Here is a 15674-nt window from a genome sequence, read left to right as displayed (position 1 = left end):
CTCTGCGTCCCATTTCTCCTCCATCTCCATGTTGGAGGATGCCACATTGCTTTCGACAGATTTTTCTTGGACCAACAATCTCTAGACATGTGGCCCTTCTTCCTTCAATTATAGCAATTAGCTTCAAATCTCTTTCCTTGAGAACTCCTGTTGTCATTCTTCTGAGCTCTCTCAGGTTGTGCAGTTCCTTGATGACTCATTCTTTTGTCACCATTCTTGTATCCATGTTTAGAAGATGGCTTATCGTTGCCCCGACTTTCACTCGTGTAGAGTGCTTCTTCTTCACCCTTTAATGTGATGATTGAGTGGGTCATCCTTGTACAGCAATAATGAAGCTTATATAGTATGGTCGCAATTTTTTGATAATGATCCTCTTCATTCGATCTTCTCCAATTGTAGACTTCAATTCTAGTTTAGTAATCTCTCGGCAGATCATCTTGACTTTGTGGAAGTACTGAGCAATCGTCATGTCATGTTGTGAAATTGACAATAGCTTGTTCTCTAGAAGTTGTAGCCACGTATCGTTCTTCTTGGAGAACAACACCACGAACGTGTCCCATGCTTCTTTCGGTATCTTGTCATCCCAAATATGTTCTAACATCTCTTCTTCGATTGTGGCCTTCAAGGCAAACATTGCTTTGCCTGCTTTGATTTTTCATTTGCGCAAGGCATCGTTAGAATCCTCTACTGCCGACATAGTTTCACTCCCGCCAATGATCTCCCAAAGATCCTGTCCTTGTAAATAGGACATCATGCATGTTACCCACGTATTGTAGTAGTTGTTGTTGAGTTTTTTGATTCCTCCTACGATTTGGAAGTCACCCATCGTGTTGACAATATCTCAGTAATACCAAACAAGCATTTTCGACACAAAGAAACTCACTCACTAATAATATCAAGAAATCGTTTCTGATGTGGATGATCAGACAAAGCTGCTGCAGCCACAAAGTATACTAAGAATTCCAAGAGATCAGACAACCTATACTAACCTCGCTCTGATACTAGATTATTGAACACAACTCTATGTGGGAAACACTCGCACTCTTTATTAAGACCAATTGAGAAGAAAATACAAGACACTTTGTAGAATACTACTACTTTATATTGTTTCGGATTTCTTGGGATGAAAAACTAGGTAGGGTCGAGGGGTATTTATACTACACCCTACACAATCTAGACCTAACAAATCTAAATCTTTTTCCTAAAATATCAAGATCTCTTTCCTAAAATATCTAGTATCTTTCCTAAAATCTCTACTAAAATAAATATACAATGGGCTCGTATAATTATTAGGCTTGATTCTATTGGGATAGTGATGATATTTTAACACCGCACACCATTTACCTATAATCAACGTCAAATACATGATCAACGCGAAGAAGACAAGTTGATGCAACTACTCATGAGGCTGTACGAGTCTTATAAAACGGTGAGATCTAACATATTGATGATGACCCCATTACCTAATGTGAGACAAGCCTATTCATTACTTGTACAAGAAGAGATGTAGTATCTGGTAACTTCTAAACCTACTGAGAATTTCTCGATTGCATCAACAGTGCGGAAGAAAACAACATATTCAAAATTCGCCAAAGACGAATCATGTGAACACTGCAATAAAAGTGGTCATACAATTGATGAGTGTCGAATCGTTACGTTTTACTATAAATTTTATGATAGAAGGGAACATAAAGAAGATCGATGTCGACAGAAAAATAATTATGGAAGGGCAATAAAAGTCAATCAACGCAAGAATCATGGATATCGATCATTTGCAAATATGGCCGATGTTTCTCAGTTGAATACAAAAGAACAGTCACCTAATTCCATTCCAAATTTTTCTTCTTAGCAATTACAACAGTTAGCACAAGCATTATCTGCACTCAATCATCATCCTTCTAGTAATTTTGACAATAGCATCAATGCTGCAGGTTTGTTTCCAGTATCTGCAATATCTATTAACTCTACAAGTTCTAATCCATGGATTCTCGATACAGGAGCTATGGATACTACGAATCATATAGTATCCGAAGCTTCTATTATGAATGAACCAAACGTTGCCACCATATCTACAATAAATTTGCCTAATGGAGGGACAGCACATGTGTCACAATACTGGCAATGTTTCCTTTAATCCTCACCTTAAATTAAACAATGTTTTATGTGTGCCTTCATTCAATTTAAACCTAATGTCCATTAGCAAACTTACCAATGACATGAAATGTTATGTCAGTTTCTATCCTGATTCTTGTGTTATGCAGGACTTGGCTACATTGAGGATGATTGTCTTAGGTAAACAATTCAGAGGTCTCTGTCTATTTCTCCATCTCGAATCAAATCTTCAGCTCACCAAGTATCTCAGTCATCTAATTTGTTGCATTTACGCCTAGGTCATCCTTCTTTTTCTTGTTTTAAATTTCTAGCTGAGCAATTGCATCTTAATAATGCTATTTTTTCTCATAACTGTAGTATTTGCCCATTAGCAAAACAAACTAGAATATCTTTCCCAAGAAGCTCGATAACAATTCATTCTGCCATCGATATGTTACATTGTGATGTTTGGGGACCACATAAATTTCTAACCCATTATGGTTTGCGTTTTTTTCTCACTATTGATGATGATTTTACTCGATGTACTTGGGTTTTTCTTATGCGACATAAATCAGAAGTACATCATTTGTAAATGAACTTTGTTAAATTCATTCAAACTCAATTTCATACTACTATCAAGATAGATAGATCAGACAATGGGACTGAGTTCTTATCTTTGCAACCATTTTTTTCTTTTTGTGACATTGACTTTCAGCGCACTTGTGCCTATATTCCAAAAAAAAAATAATAATAAATAGAGTCGTAGAATGCAACCATCGATATATGCTAAATGTAGCTAGGTCTCTTCTCTTTCAGTCACAGATTCCACTTAATTTTTGGTGAGAGTTCATTTTGACTGTTGTTTATCTTATAAATAGAACACCATCACCATTGTTATCTAACAAGACACCCTTTGAAGCACTCTACAAACGACCACCTACATTTCACCATCTTAAACTTTTTGGTTGTAAGTGTTATGCAACTGTAGTACACCCAAAGCAAAAATTTGAACCTCGGGCAATTCTTTGTGTTTTCGTAGGATATCCTTGTGGTCACAAAGGTTACAAATTGTATGACATGCAAATTAAATATTTTTTTTTATCAGTCGTGCTGTTAAATTTTGTGACGATGATTTTCCTTTTTCATCAGCTTCACAAACTTTGACATTAGCTCCTTTAACTCCCATTTTACCATTTCAAGATTCATCCTACTGAAACATCCATTATAGTCCTCCCCTACCTTCTATTCCTTCACCTACTGCTTCGTCGTCTCCTCCGCCTTCTGTTCCTTCTCAAGATTCAACCACTAGTTCTAACCTTATCCCACCTGATACATCAGTTCCACTCCGACGTTCTACTCGTACCAAACAGCTTCTAGCTTGTTATAATGTTTATGAGATGTCTTCTGGAGCCAATCATTTAACCTCTAGCTCAAATCCCAACACTAGCACCAAGTATCCCCTTCATCATTACCTTTCATTTTCTCCTTTTTCTCCTACTCAACGTACTTTTCTAACACTTTTTACAGCCAAGACAGAACCTAAAACCTATGATGAGGCAGTTGGCGACCCATTATGGCCGCAGACTATGAATGATGAAATTGCAGCATACTTCCCTCGTTCCTCTTCCACCTGGCCATAAAGCTATTGGTTGTCGTTGGGTGTACAAGATTAAACACAATTCTGAGGGTTCTGTTTAACGTTATAAAACTCCATTGGTAGCAAAGGGATACACTCATGTTGAGGGTGTTGATTACAAAGAGACATTTTCTCTTGCAGCGAAACTTACTACACTTTGTTGCTTACTCACTATTGTCGTTGCTCGAAAATGGTTCACTCATTAGTTGGATGTTCAAAATGTCTTTCTCCATGGTAATCTAGATGAGAAAGTCTATATGTCTTTACCACCAGGTATTCGCCGACAGGGGGAGAATATAGTATGTCGGCTCCATAAATCTCTCTATGGTTTAAAACAGGCTTCTCGCAATTGTTTCTCCATATTCTCTACCACTATACAATATGCAGGCTACATTCAGTAGCAGATTACTCTTTATATACAAAATAAAGACAATGCTCAAAGAAATTCAACATCTCAAAATTAGTTTACTCGAGAAATGTCTTATCAAAGATTTAGGGAATTTGAAATATTTCCTAGGCATTGAATTTTCTAGGTCTAGAAAAGAAATTTTTATGTCTTAAAGGAAGTATGCTCTAGACATTCTTCAAGACACAGGTCTTACAGAAGCACGTTCAGAAAAATTTCCTATGGAGCAAAATCTAAAACTTTCTTTAACGGATGGAGAGAAGTTGAATTATCCAAGTACATACAAACGGTTGATTGACAGATTAATATATTTATCCGTTACTAGGCCTGACATAGTGTATTTAGTTCGTATGCTTAGTCAATTTATGCATGAACCACGTAAACCATATTGGGAGGCAGCTCTTCGAGTTCTGAGATACAACAAATGTACAACTTGTCAAGGACTTCTACTACCATCTGAAAACAACTTAAGATTACAAGCATATTGTGATTCAGACTGGGGTGGTTGTCGAACTACCAAGCGGTCTATTTCTGGGTTCTGCATTTTCCTTGAAAATTCAATTATTCCATGGAAGTCTAAAAGACAAACCAATGTGTCCAGATCATCAGCAGAAGCCGAGTATCGAGATATGAAAAATACTTGTTTAAAGTTAACTTGGATAAGATATATTCGTCAAGACTTGGAAGTTCCACTGTTAGAACCAGCATTATTGTATTGTGATAATCAAGCAGCATTACACATAGCAGCCAATCCAGTTTTTCACCAACGTACGAAACACATAGAAATAGATTATCATATAGTTCGAGAAAAAATACAAGTTGGAATCATCAAACCATGTTATGTTTCGACTAAAATGCAATTTGTAGATATTTTCACTAAAACTTTAGGAAGACATTAATTTGATTTTTTGAAAGACAAGTTGGGTGTGATTGACATACACCCTCCAACTTGAGGGGGAATATTAAGATATAATATGTGGACAACATAGTATAATAATTAGTTCTTGAATATATCTTAGATATTCATAATCAATTAATATTTTTTCCTTCATGATTTGATTGGTAGTATATTTTATTTTATTCTCAAGATTTAGTTAGTTTATATTTTCCCTTATTGTTAGGTATTAGTTGGTACCTTGTATCCTATTTAAACATTGTGAATATTAATGAAGATTGCGCTTTCGATCCCAATTCTATTTCTCATTCTTAATAGAAGTTCAAGTCAGAAACAGAACTAAGGGGCCTAGGTACTTACAACAAAAACAAGAACAAGAAAAGAAAGAGTGCAATATCCTAGCATATAAAGGACACGATTAAGAGCCTACAAGTAGGCTACTTACTGAGTCTTGTACTCCTTCCTTATTTTGATTTTTTTTGTTTTTTCAGGTAATAAGGATTTAGTCGAGGTTGGGAGCCGACTCTAGAGTAGGTGTCATAGACAAGCCTCACCCGTCGTCTTCAACCCATTTGTTTTGAAACGTTTTGTGTTTTAACTATTGTGTTGTGTTTTAATTACTCAGACCGGTCCTTACATATGATGACCAAATAAAAGCCCCGTTAGGCAAGGTCGTGAGACACTATGAAAATTAGACAAGGTGAAGTACCCGAACGACCATAACATAAAATTCATTTCCATATTCCAAATAGTTATCAAATAGTTCCATCATTTAATAGAAAAAAACAAGAACTATTTCAAATGAACCTTATTTAGCTGATCTAGATCTCTTGGTGGTCGTTTGGTTTAAGGTTTTGTTTATGATGCTTATGAATCAAATAATTATTTTCAGTGTAGTATGGAAAATGTTCTAAGAAAGAGTGGACCTCATATATTCATGATACGTAGATGTACGACATAGAGACTAGTAAAGAGTTAACCAATTCATCTTAGGATCATGTACAAAACTGTGATTGATAAATACGACTTGGGGAGCCAAGTGACGAGATATGATGTAACACCCCTAAAAATAAAGGAAATTAGCTCCAATAAGAACAAGCCGCCCGTGTAAGATCCAAAGAATTCAAGGAAAGAAATTAAGAGGATCAAGAATGACGAGAGTCTTAGCAAGTCATTTCTACGCCGTTAGAAATAATTTTAAGAATTTAAGGCCTTTGGTCAAAGATTGGAAAGGAAAAAGTAGGAGAAAACGGCAAAAAAGTCATTTTTTCAATTACCAAGGATCTTTCTCGATTTTCCTTATCTAGAAGGAATTTCAAGATGGTCAAGAAGGAAAAACTTACCAACAACATCAAGGGATGAAGGATTTTAAGAAAAAGTATGGATGTTTTGAGGAAAATAATCATAAAATATTCCAAATGTGACAAATTACCAAAAAAAATACCCTTGAAGCACCACTTAATTACAAAACTGTAATTAAAAAAGAATCTGCAACCAAATTTTGTTCCAGAACCGTCCAGCAGAAGAAAGTCAATCAAATATTCACATTCAATCGTTGGATTGAGATACTATTTGGATATGTTTAACAAGGCTCAAGGTTCTGTAGATCATATGGTTAAAGTTGAAAACCAATGTCGGTAGCACCTTCATCGTTTTAGATATTTATGACTTAAATTTTAGAAATGTTTAAAATAAAAAAAATGAGAAAATTCACCACAATTCTAGTACAATCAATGGCGATGCAAGCTTGATCTATAAATACGAAGTTATGGGCAATGTTTCAAGACAAGAATCGAGTGATGAAGATTCCTAAAATTCGAGTTTGAACAATCTTCATAAAATAATATGGTCTGGTTGAATAATATGGTCTGGTTGAATAACTTGTCATGGTGCGAACACCCTTATTTACCTAAGTCATCATTTTCTGATTTGCAATAAGTCAGTAAGGGTACGTCTTGATAATTAAGAATCGTCAATTTTCAATGCGATTCTTGATATTGGCTCGCAAAACAAGTGAAAACATTAGAAGTTGATGAAAAAGTAAACAACAAAATCATATAGAGATTATTCATAGCCTTTATTTTGTACAGATGTAGGATTTGTTTGTGTTTCATTTGGATCCTTTCCAACCATATATATATATATAATCATTGCACTCCAACAAATCTACATGGACAACTATTAAAGATAGATTTTTATGTAAAAGGCTATTAAAAGAAAAACTAAAAAAACCAAAAGGATATCAAGGGTGTTTGTTTCTTAGGTTAGACTTTATTTAGTAAAGCATCACACCCAACTATCCAAAACTTGATTGCTAGATGGTATATGTAGGTTAGTAAAATTTAGGAATTTTATGGAGAGATAAGTACTTCAAGTGCTAAGATAATAGTATTGATAGGCCCACTTTGTAATTGTTACAAATGATTTGATCCATATCGTTCATGAGAAGACAAGTGATGGGGGTATCATATACAATCAGTTTGTATAAGATTAGACCAAAAAAAATTTAATCTCTCCTTGTAAATCGATTAATTGACTTGAGTTCTTTCCATATATCCTTTTTATGATCTTAACATTACCATTTTCAATTATTATACATATTTTCTTTTCGTCTTAAATTGTTACCCTTTCAAGTTTAAAACCTCAAATATTTCTTAATCCTTAAAGGATTTTGAGTAGAGTGATACCCGAGTTAAAGAGAGTACATGAATAAACATGGATTCTATCCGAATGAAAGTGATCCAGAGTATAGATGACTAAGAAATGCTTTAAAAGAATTGAAACTTACCACCTATATCAACGAGATGCACTTGCTTTTTTGGTGGCTTAATCATAAGAACTTCGAGATTAAATGTGCTTTTCTTGGAGCAAACATTTGAGGGAGGAAAAGACATGCCGGAAGGACTTATGTCGGTCTGTGGTGACAGTTTTCATTCTTAGAAGCAAGGAGTAAATAACGTGACAATAATCGTAAGGGGAGTATTAGGGCCAATAAATGCCAAATCCATATTTCCAAGCTTGAACATGGGTGGTTACAACTAGAAACTTGAAACCCAACCAAATTATCAACATCAAAATAACTATAAAATCCCAAACCATTCCTCCCACTTTTATTAGACTTAAATATACGACATCCTAAGTCTACAAGGAAACACCACAACTCTATGTAGAATTATTACATGTGAAAGCAATCAAACATAAAAGAAAAAAAAAAAAAAAAAAAAAAAAACACAGTAGGTTTTGTGGGATCAAAATGAGCAAGGGAAACTTTACTTCATTTTTCCCAAGGGTGTATCAATTCAAACTTCCCCGAAGGAATATTTTTTAAGTAAAACCCATCATCAAAAGCTGCCCAAATGCAGTTTTTAAAGTCGCATCTTTCAGAAAGCCAAAACGAGTTCTCTGGCCAAAATACCTCAAATGAAGCATGTCCATTAGAACTATTAAAATTGCACCAAAACAGAGTCGTACGCAAAAAGTTCATTCTGAATCTCCAATTGAATTGAGCTTGCTTGGCCAAAACGCGTTCGCTCAAATCGTCGTCTTTTGACATGCAATGAGCATTTAAAACTGAGTTTGTTTGATAATTGTAAATAGTCACTTGCCATCTGCTTGCTGGTTGTTGCCCTTTTTCCCCTCCAACTTGTCTATTGATTCCGGCAAAACATGTGTTAATAAGAATGCTTGATTCCAAAGCCAAGAATAAGATAAAACGGAAGCTGGTTAGAGTCTTCATTTTGTTTTAGATACACAAAACTCTTTTGTTGATGCTTAATAATTTTGATTTTGGTTCATTATATAGCGAAAAAAAAAAAAAAAAACTTGTGTTGAACAAGTTGTTAAAGCTGTTTGGAAAGCTGATTTAAGGTTAATATCCACCCAAAAAAAATTAATTGGGATAAATGATAAATATCAATTCTTTTTCATTTGCTATTTTTGGTGGAAATGAAAAACAAAGTTGTGTTAAACACATCTAGAACGGTTGCATTTTCTATACTTTCTCCTTAATTAGCATTATCAAGTAGATTTAAGGTAGAGATGTAAATAGTTCTTTTAAGGATATTAATTTTTTATGCACATTTAACTAGAAGAAGAATAGACATGGTTAATAGGAACGAGAATCAGAACAAACAATTAATTCAAAATTTCAACAATTTCGTTATAAATCTCTTGAATTAGACCAGAAAAAATAAATATCAGAATGATTTATCTCTTTTAGGAAATTATTTAATGAACATACCATAAAATTAAGTTAAGGGGCCATACTTTGCTTTAAAAGAAGAGGAAGAAGAATAATAAAATGTTGTAAAATATTTGTTACTTGTGAGATAGTTTTTAAAATGACATTTTAATTCAATACACACTGAATCAAAATGGAATGATTACTTCATAAAATTTAAATTCAGTAGACTGTTATTCAAAATCTAAATAAATTGCTTAGGCTAATTATTAGCTTTTATTTTTTAAAATAATCCACCATTAATTTAATATAGATAATTGGGCTGTAATTTTTAATTTTAATTTTAATTTCAATCCCCAATAAAATATATACCTTCAAATATTCATTTAAAATTATAGAGATTCAACCCTCTATGCTTCAAGAGTTGCATAAATCATACACCCAAGAGAGATTCAAATTTGTAGGGTGAAAAAAAGAAAAGGAGAAGAAATAATGTTGGCTTCATGTTTGAACTCTTCAAAAGAGTAACAACGAATATGTCAAAGCTCGACGTCCATGGCGTCCTATGAACTCTGGCAATCACACTTATATTTACCCCTTTTCTCGGCAACCTCGAAGGGTTTTCTTTTTTTCTACATGGAGATGACTCATAGTGGGAAAGTAAACATTTTTGTGGAATTATTTTACATAGACTTAAAGGAACGTTTCAGGACAACGTTAGATGTGAAAGTTTCGAGGTGATTTAAAGGTGTCACAATGTACGACATGTTAGGATCGATATGAGTCGTTAGCTCTGATATCAGTTGTTAGGATCGATATCAGTCGTTAGCTCTGATACCAGTTGTTAGGATCGCACAACAACGCACACGCTCGATCCAGATGAACACAAAGAAAAAAGGATAGAGAAAATTGCAAGTTGAACTCTGGCTAAAAGAATTTTTTATTGATGACTTCAGGTATGTACAACAAGAGAGAGTACAGAGAATAGAAATACATTTTCAAAGCTCTACCGGACCAGATATATATATATGGTATAGTTTACTATATATAGCTTTACCAGATTTAGCCATCTACTATATATAACTATTTACCATATATAGCTTTACCATATATAGCTTTACTATATATAGCTTTACTAAATATAGCTTTACCGGATATAACCGTTGACCAAGCTATAAATAAGTATCAGGCTCCATAGCCTAACAATTCTCCCACTTGGAGACTAATCTAGTCAACCAAGAATTTCACTCTCAAACGACCATGAGCATCTTCACTGCACCATACCAATTGAGGTTTTGCACAACCTCAATATTCCAACATCAACACATTTTGTCAACATGTTTGCTGGATTCTTTGCACCCTCTATCTTCTCAAAACACATCACCATCTTCAACTAACCTCCGAGTGAAATGGCATCGCCTTCTGTGTTTTGAATGATAGACCGGGTTCCTCGCCAACAGCATGAGTCTCAGGAGTTTCTTGAGTATCTGCTACAACATCACTATGTGAATCTTTTAGCAACTCAACCTCAACTCCCACTTGCTCACCTCTGGTTTCTCAGCAAGAGTCTCAGGAGTTTCATGAGTATCCGCTACAACATCACTCTGTGAATCTTTGAGCAACTCAACCTCAACTCCCACTTGCTTCACCTCTGGTTTCTCAGCAAGAGTCTCAGGAGTGTCTTGAGTATCCGCTACAACATCACTCTGTGAATCTTTGAGCAACTCAACATCAACTCCCACTTGCTTCACCTCTGGTGTTTCAGCAAGAGTCTTCCGGCCCATGCAACCTCCTCTGGAGTTTCAGCGACGCAACCCCCTCTGGAGCTTCAGCGATGCTTCCGGGCGATGCAACCCCCTCTGGAGTTTCAGCGACGCTTCCGGACGACGCAACCCCCTCTGGAGCTTCAGCGACGCTTCCGGGCGACGCAACCCCCTCTAGAGCTTCAGCGACGCTTCCGGACGACGCAACCCCCTATGGAGTTTCAGCGACGCTTCTGGGCGACGCAACCCCCTCTGGAGCTTCAGCGACGCTTCCGGACGACGCAACCTCCTCTGGAGTTTCTGTGCGCTTCTTCCGGTACTTTTCTTCAATTCTCTAACAGTCTTTGTGAAAGCTAACTCGTTTATGTTTGCTCATAACGAAGTTCTCACAAGGACTCATAACAATCTCTACATCAAATACACCTTGTTCATAGCCGACAGTTTTTCGTACATATTCGACAGCGTCTTCAACGGACCTGACGTTGTCTTCTCCTTGATAATGTTGAACACCACGTTTCTGGATAGCGTCAACTGGATCAGCCCCAAGGCTTATCGATCCTTGAGCTTCCACTGTTTCGTGGTCATGGTATCCGGCTTCACCCCCAACAAAGGTTCGTGAAGATCTTTCTAGTACAGATAATCTTCAATCTGCATCTTCCAGAAATCGAAATCGGATCATTCAAACTTCTCAGTTCCAATCTTTGAACTTCTCAATTCCAATCTTTGAACTTAACATCTTCACAGATCGTGGTGAATTTCACCTGGCTCTGACTTCCGCCTGGCTTTGACACCGCCTGGCTCTGCCTTCCGCCTGGCTCTGATACTAGTTGTTAGGATCGATATCAGTCGTTAGCTCTGATACCAGTTGTTAGGATCGATATCAGTCGTTAGCTCCGATACCAGTTGTTAGGATCGCACAACAACGCACACGCTCGATCCAGATGAACACAAAGAAAAAAGAATAGAGAAAATTGCAAGGAGAACTCTGGCTAAAAGGATTTTTTATTGATGACTTCAGGTATGTACAACAAGAGAGAGTACAGAGAATAGAAAGTACATTTTCAAAGCTCTACCGGACCAGATATATATATATGGTATAGTTTACTATATATAGCTTTACCAGATTTAGCCATCTACTATATATAGCTATTTACCATATATAGCTTTACCGGATATAGCTTTACCATATATAGCTTTACTATATATAGCTTTACTAAATATAGCTTTACCGGATATAACCGTTGACCAAGCTATAAATAAGTATCAGGCTCCATAGCCTAACACGACATGGATTGTGATATGAGGTATCCAAAATATGACATAAAATTATGAAACCATGACTTGAGATTGAGCGAAGTGGGAGATTCACGATGAGGAATGTATAGAAATTTTTAAACCAAATCTAGACTTTTCTCAAGTTTTATTGGTAGGAATGGTTAAAAATCTATATGAACCCTAAGTTAAGTAAAATTTAAGGGACTGTGGAAGAATTAAGCCGGACGCCTATTAGAATTAGTAACCGTCACGGCAGCATTATGTAAAACATGATGATACTTCACCTGCCTCGTGGTGTACGCATCGTACCATCGTGATGGAATAGGGGTATCCTCAAATGCATGAGCACACATAATGCATGAGGTCCCAATATTTTTTCGTTTCAACATTATTAAATATAACCTCGCCACAGTTTTTCATTCATATCATATCATTTCTCATACCGTACATAATTCTAACCGGGTTATATTTCATGCCATTTATCGTGATTTCATGACATTCATATCATGCTGTATACACAAAATTTAGGAGACATAACATAACATTCCATGCTGTTAACATAACATTTCATCATATACATATCGCATCACAATATATCATATCGTAAACATGTCGATTTATCACATATCTCATACCATGGCATATTTCATGTCATTTTCATATCATATGAGAACATATACATATATCCGTCATTCACATGTCGTATCATAATCATACCATATTGTAACCTTTTAGTGGTCATATCGTTTCCTAACTTATCATAGCCATAACGTTCTTATACATGTCACAGTCATATCATTACCTGAACGTACCTTAGTCATATCGAATGCTATCTTCTATCAATCTATCATAATTGTATCCCTTTCTACCCATAACCCTATCTTATTCTTTTATCAATCGATCTTGACCATATCGTTTTTGTCAATCTCTCATGTCCATAGCACTTCGATACATACCCTAACCTTAATGTTCCATGAACATATCTTACTCCTATCGTTACATTACGTTTAGTGCATCCTTCTCGTATCCTATCTCAAACATATCATTGAACACCTCGTATCGTAAGTGTTATTGTACAATTCACATATTATAACATATACATATCATATTATAAGCATATTGATCTATAAACAATTCACACATATTGATATATATGACACGTGCAGAACTACGAGGCACGTGTCGACATCAAATATAACCATGCCAATAGTAAGACCACTTACTTGGATGGCCTTAGCCTAAGTTCTATCTAACTACAAATTAGCTTGCTTTTGCTCCTCGAATTCGTTCTCACTTATGCCAAGGTGCTTCACCTTATTAAAGATATTCACCGAATTTCTTCCCTAATTCTAACTCCTAAATTTTATTAAGTATTTAACAAATTCTTAATCTTTCCATTTAGATTTAATATTTCTTGGAATATAATATGTCTAACAATACAATTATGGGTGACATACAATTTATTTGATACTATAGTTTCATAATATATTTGAAAATTACTTTAAAAATAAGAATATATGTTTATTACTAGGATAACAATCTAGTACTTCTGAGATCTTCCTTTCTTTTTTTTCTTCCTCTCTCTTTTCTGGTGCTTTTCATTCCGTTCTTTTTTGTTTTTTTGTTTTTATATTTTCCCTTATCTCTCCCTCCTCTCTTCTCTGGGCTGGGATTCTTACCTTCAAATCTTTCATTTTATTTTATTTTTCATTTGATTAACCGTTTTAAAATCTTTTCTTTTTTTAGTGTGTTCACGAATATTTGACGGATTTTTAATTTATTCATTTGTCCATTTATATGGAATTACTGTTAAAGATCACGTATTTGTTTAGATTGCTGTCAGTTAGTATCTAATTAAATCTCCGTTAGGAGTTAGATCTAGTTTTTTATTTTGTTTAGTTTTGATTTGATTAGATTTTATTTTGATTTGTTTACTGGTTTGTTACCAGATTTTCTGCAGATTTTTAGGTAGATTTTCTAAATATGTTTTGTATTCTCTGTATAAATATGGAGCATTCTTGCTCTTCATAATTCAATCTTCTCATTAATCATTCAATCAATCCCTCTTTCACTAACAATTGGTATCAGAGCTATCTTCTTAAGGGATCTGTGAGATCAAAATGGGAGAATCAAGTTTTTCAGCTGTTGCACCACCAGTCTTCGATGGAGACAATTATCAAATGTGGGCAGTACGTATGGAGACTTATTTAGAGCCCTTGGATCTTTGGGAAGCAATAGAAGAGGATTACGAGGTCCCTCTGCTTCCAGCAGATCCTACTGTAGCACAAATCAAATTACAGAAGGAAAAGAAGACAAGAAAATCAAAGGCAAAAGCTTGCCTATTTGCCGCTGTATCTAAAATGATCTTCATGCGAATAATGTCCCTCAAAATAACAAAAGAAATCTAGGATTATCTCAAGGCTGAATATGAAGAAGATGAGAGGATTCGTGGAATGAATGTCCTGAATTTGATCAGGGATTTCGAGTTGCAGAAGATGAAGGAGACAGAGTCGGTAAAAGAGTACTCTGACAGACTTCTCAGCATCGCCAACAAGGTGAGATTGCTTGGTTCGGTATTAAATTATTTCAGGATCGTTGAAAAGCTGCTAGTCACACTTCTAGAGAAGTTTGAAGCCACCATTAATACTCTCGAGAACACCAAAGACTTGTCAAAGATTTCTCTTACAGAGCTCTTGAATGCTTTACAAGCGCAAGGGCAAAGGAGATCTATGAGACAAGAAGGGGTGATTGAAGGTGCCTTACTTGTTACGCATCAAGACAGCCGCAAGTATAAAAACAACAAAAATTTCAAAAATCAATTGACGTATGGAGATTCATCTGCCAATTATCAAAAGACAAAAGGAGGAGGTTTCAAAAAATCCTATCTACCTTGTCGCCATTGTGAGAAGAAAGGTCATCCACCATACAAGTGTTGAAGAAGACCTGACGCCTTCTGCTCCAAATGCAATCAACTTGGACATGAAGCTGTGATCTGCAAAGCCAAAGATATGGTGAAAGAAGTAGATGCACAGGTCGTTGATCAAGAAGAAGAAGAAGAAGAAGATCAATTGTTTATGGTCACTTCTTCCTCAAGCAAAGAATCAAGCGAGAGCTGGTTGATTGACAGTGGGTGCACAAATCACATGACATATGACAAGGAGTTTTTTGAGGAATTAAGAGACATCGAAGATAAGAGAGTGAGGATTGGCAATGGTGAACACTTGGAAGTCAAGGGAAAAGAGAGAGTGAGGATTGGCAATGGTGAACACTTGGAAGTCAAGGGAAAAGAGAGAGTGAGGATTGGCAATGGTGAACACTTGGAAGTCAAGGGAAAAGGCACAGTAGCTATAACAAGCTATGAAGGTACAAAATTTATTCCAGATGTTTTATTTGTGCCTAAAATTGATCAAAATCTCTTGAGCGTTGGT

General features: G+C 35.6%; 1 protein-coding gene across 1 annotated transcript; it reads left to right on the top strand.

Moving 5' to 3' along the window:
- Positions 1-14699: 14699 nt before the first annotated feature.
- LOC147792259 (uncharacterized) lies at positions 14700-15237 on the top strand. Its single transcript, XM_087124820.1, has 2 exons — positions 14700-15034; positions 15102-15237. Exons 1-2 carry the CDS (start codon positions 14700-14702, stop codon positions 15235-15237), a joined length of 471 nt encoding a protein of 156 aa, XP_086980946.1.
- The last annotated feature ends 437 nt before the right edge of the window (positions 15238-15674 follow it).

This window comes from Cucurbita pepo, chromosome 6, assembly GCF_057944985.1.
Source record: "Cucurbita pepo subsp. pepo isolate OVF chromosome 6, ASM5794498v1, whole genome shotgun sequence".
In the NCBI taxonomy this organism is placed as follows: domain Eukaryota; kingdom Viridiplantae; phylum Streptophyta; class Magnoliopsida; order Cucurbitales; family Cucurbitaceae; genus Cucurbita; species Cucurbita pepo.
Note: the sequence above shows the minus strand (reverse complement) of the source record. Positions and strands in the feature narration are given on the sequence as shown.

Bases quoted from the DNA above. Each gene is read 5' to 3' on its own strand.
- LOC147792259 (XM_087124820.1), top strand. From the start codon at position 14,700: ATGAATGTCCTGAATTTGATCAGGGATTTCGAGTTGCAGAAGATGAAG. The intron at 15,035-15,101 runs GTATAAAAACAA...AATTATCAAAAG, and splicing joins ACGCATCAAGACAGCCGCAA to ACAAAAGGAGGAGGTTTCAA.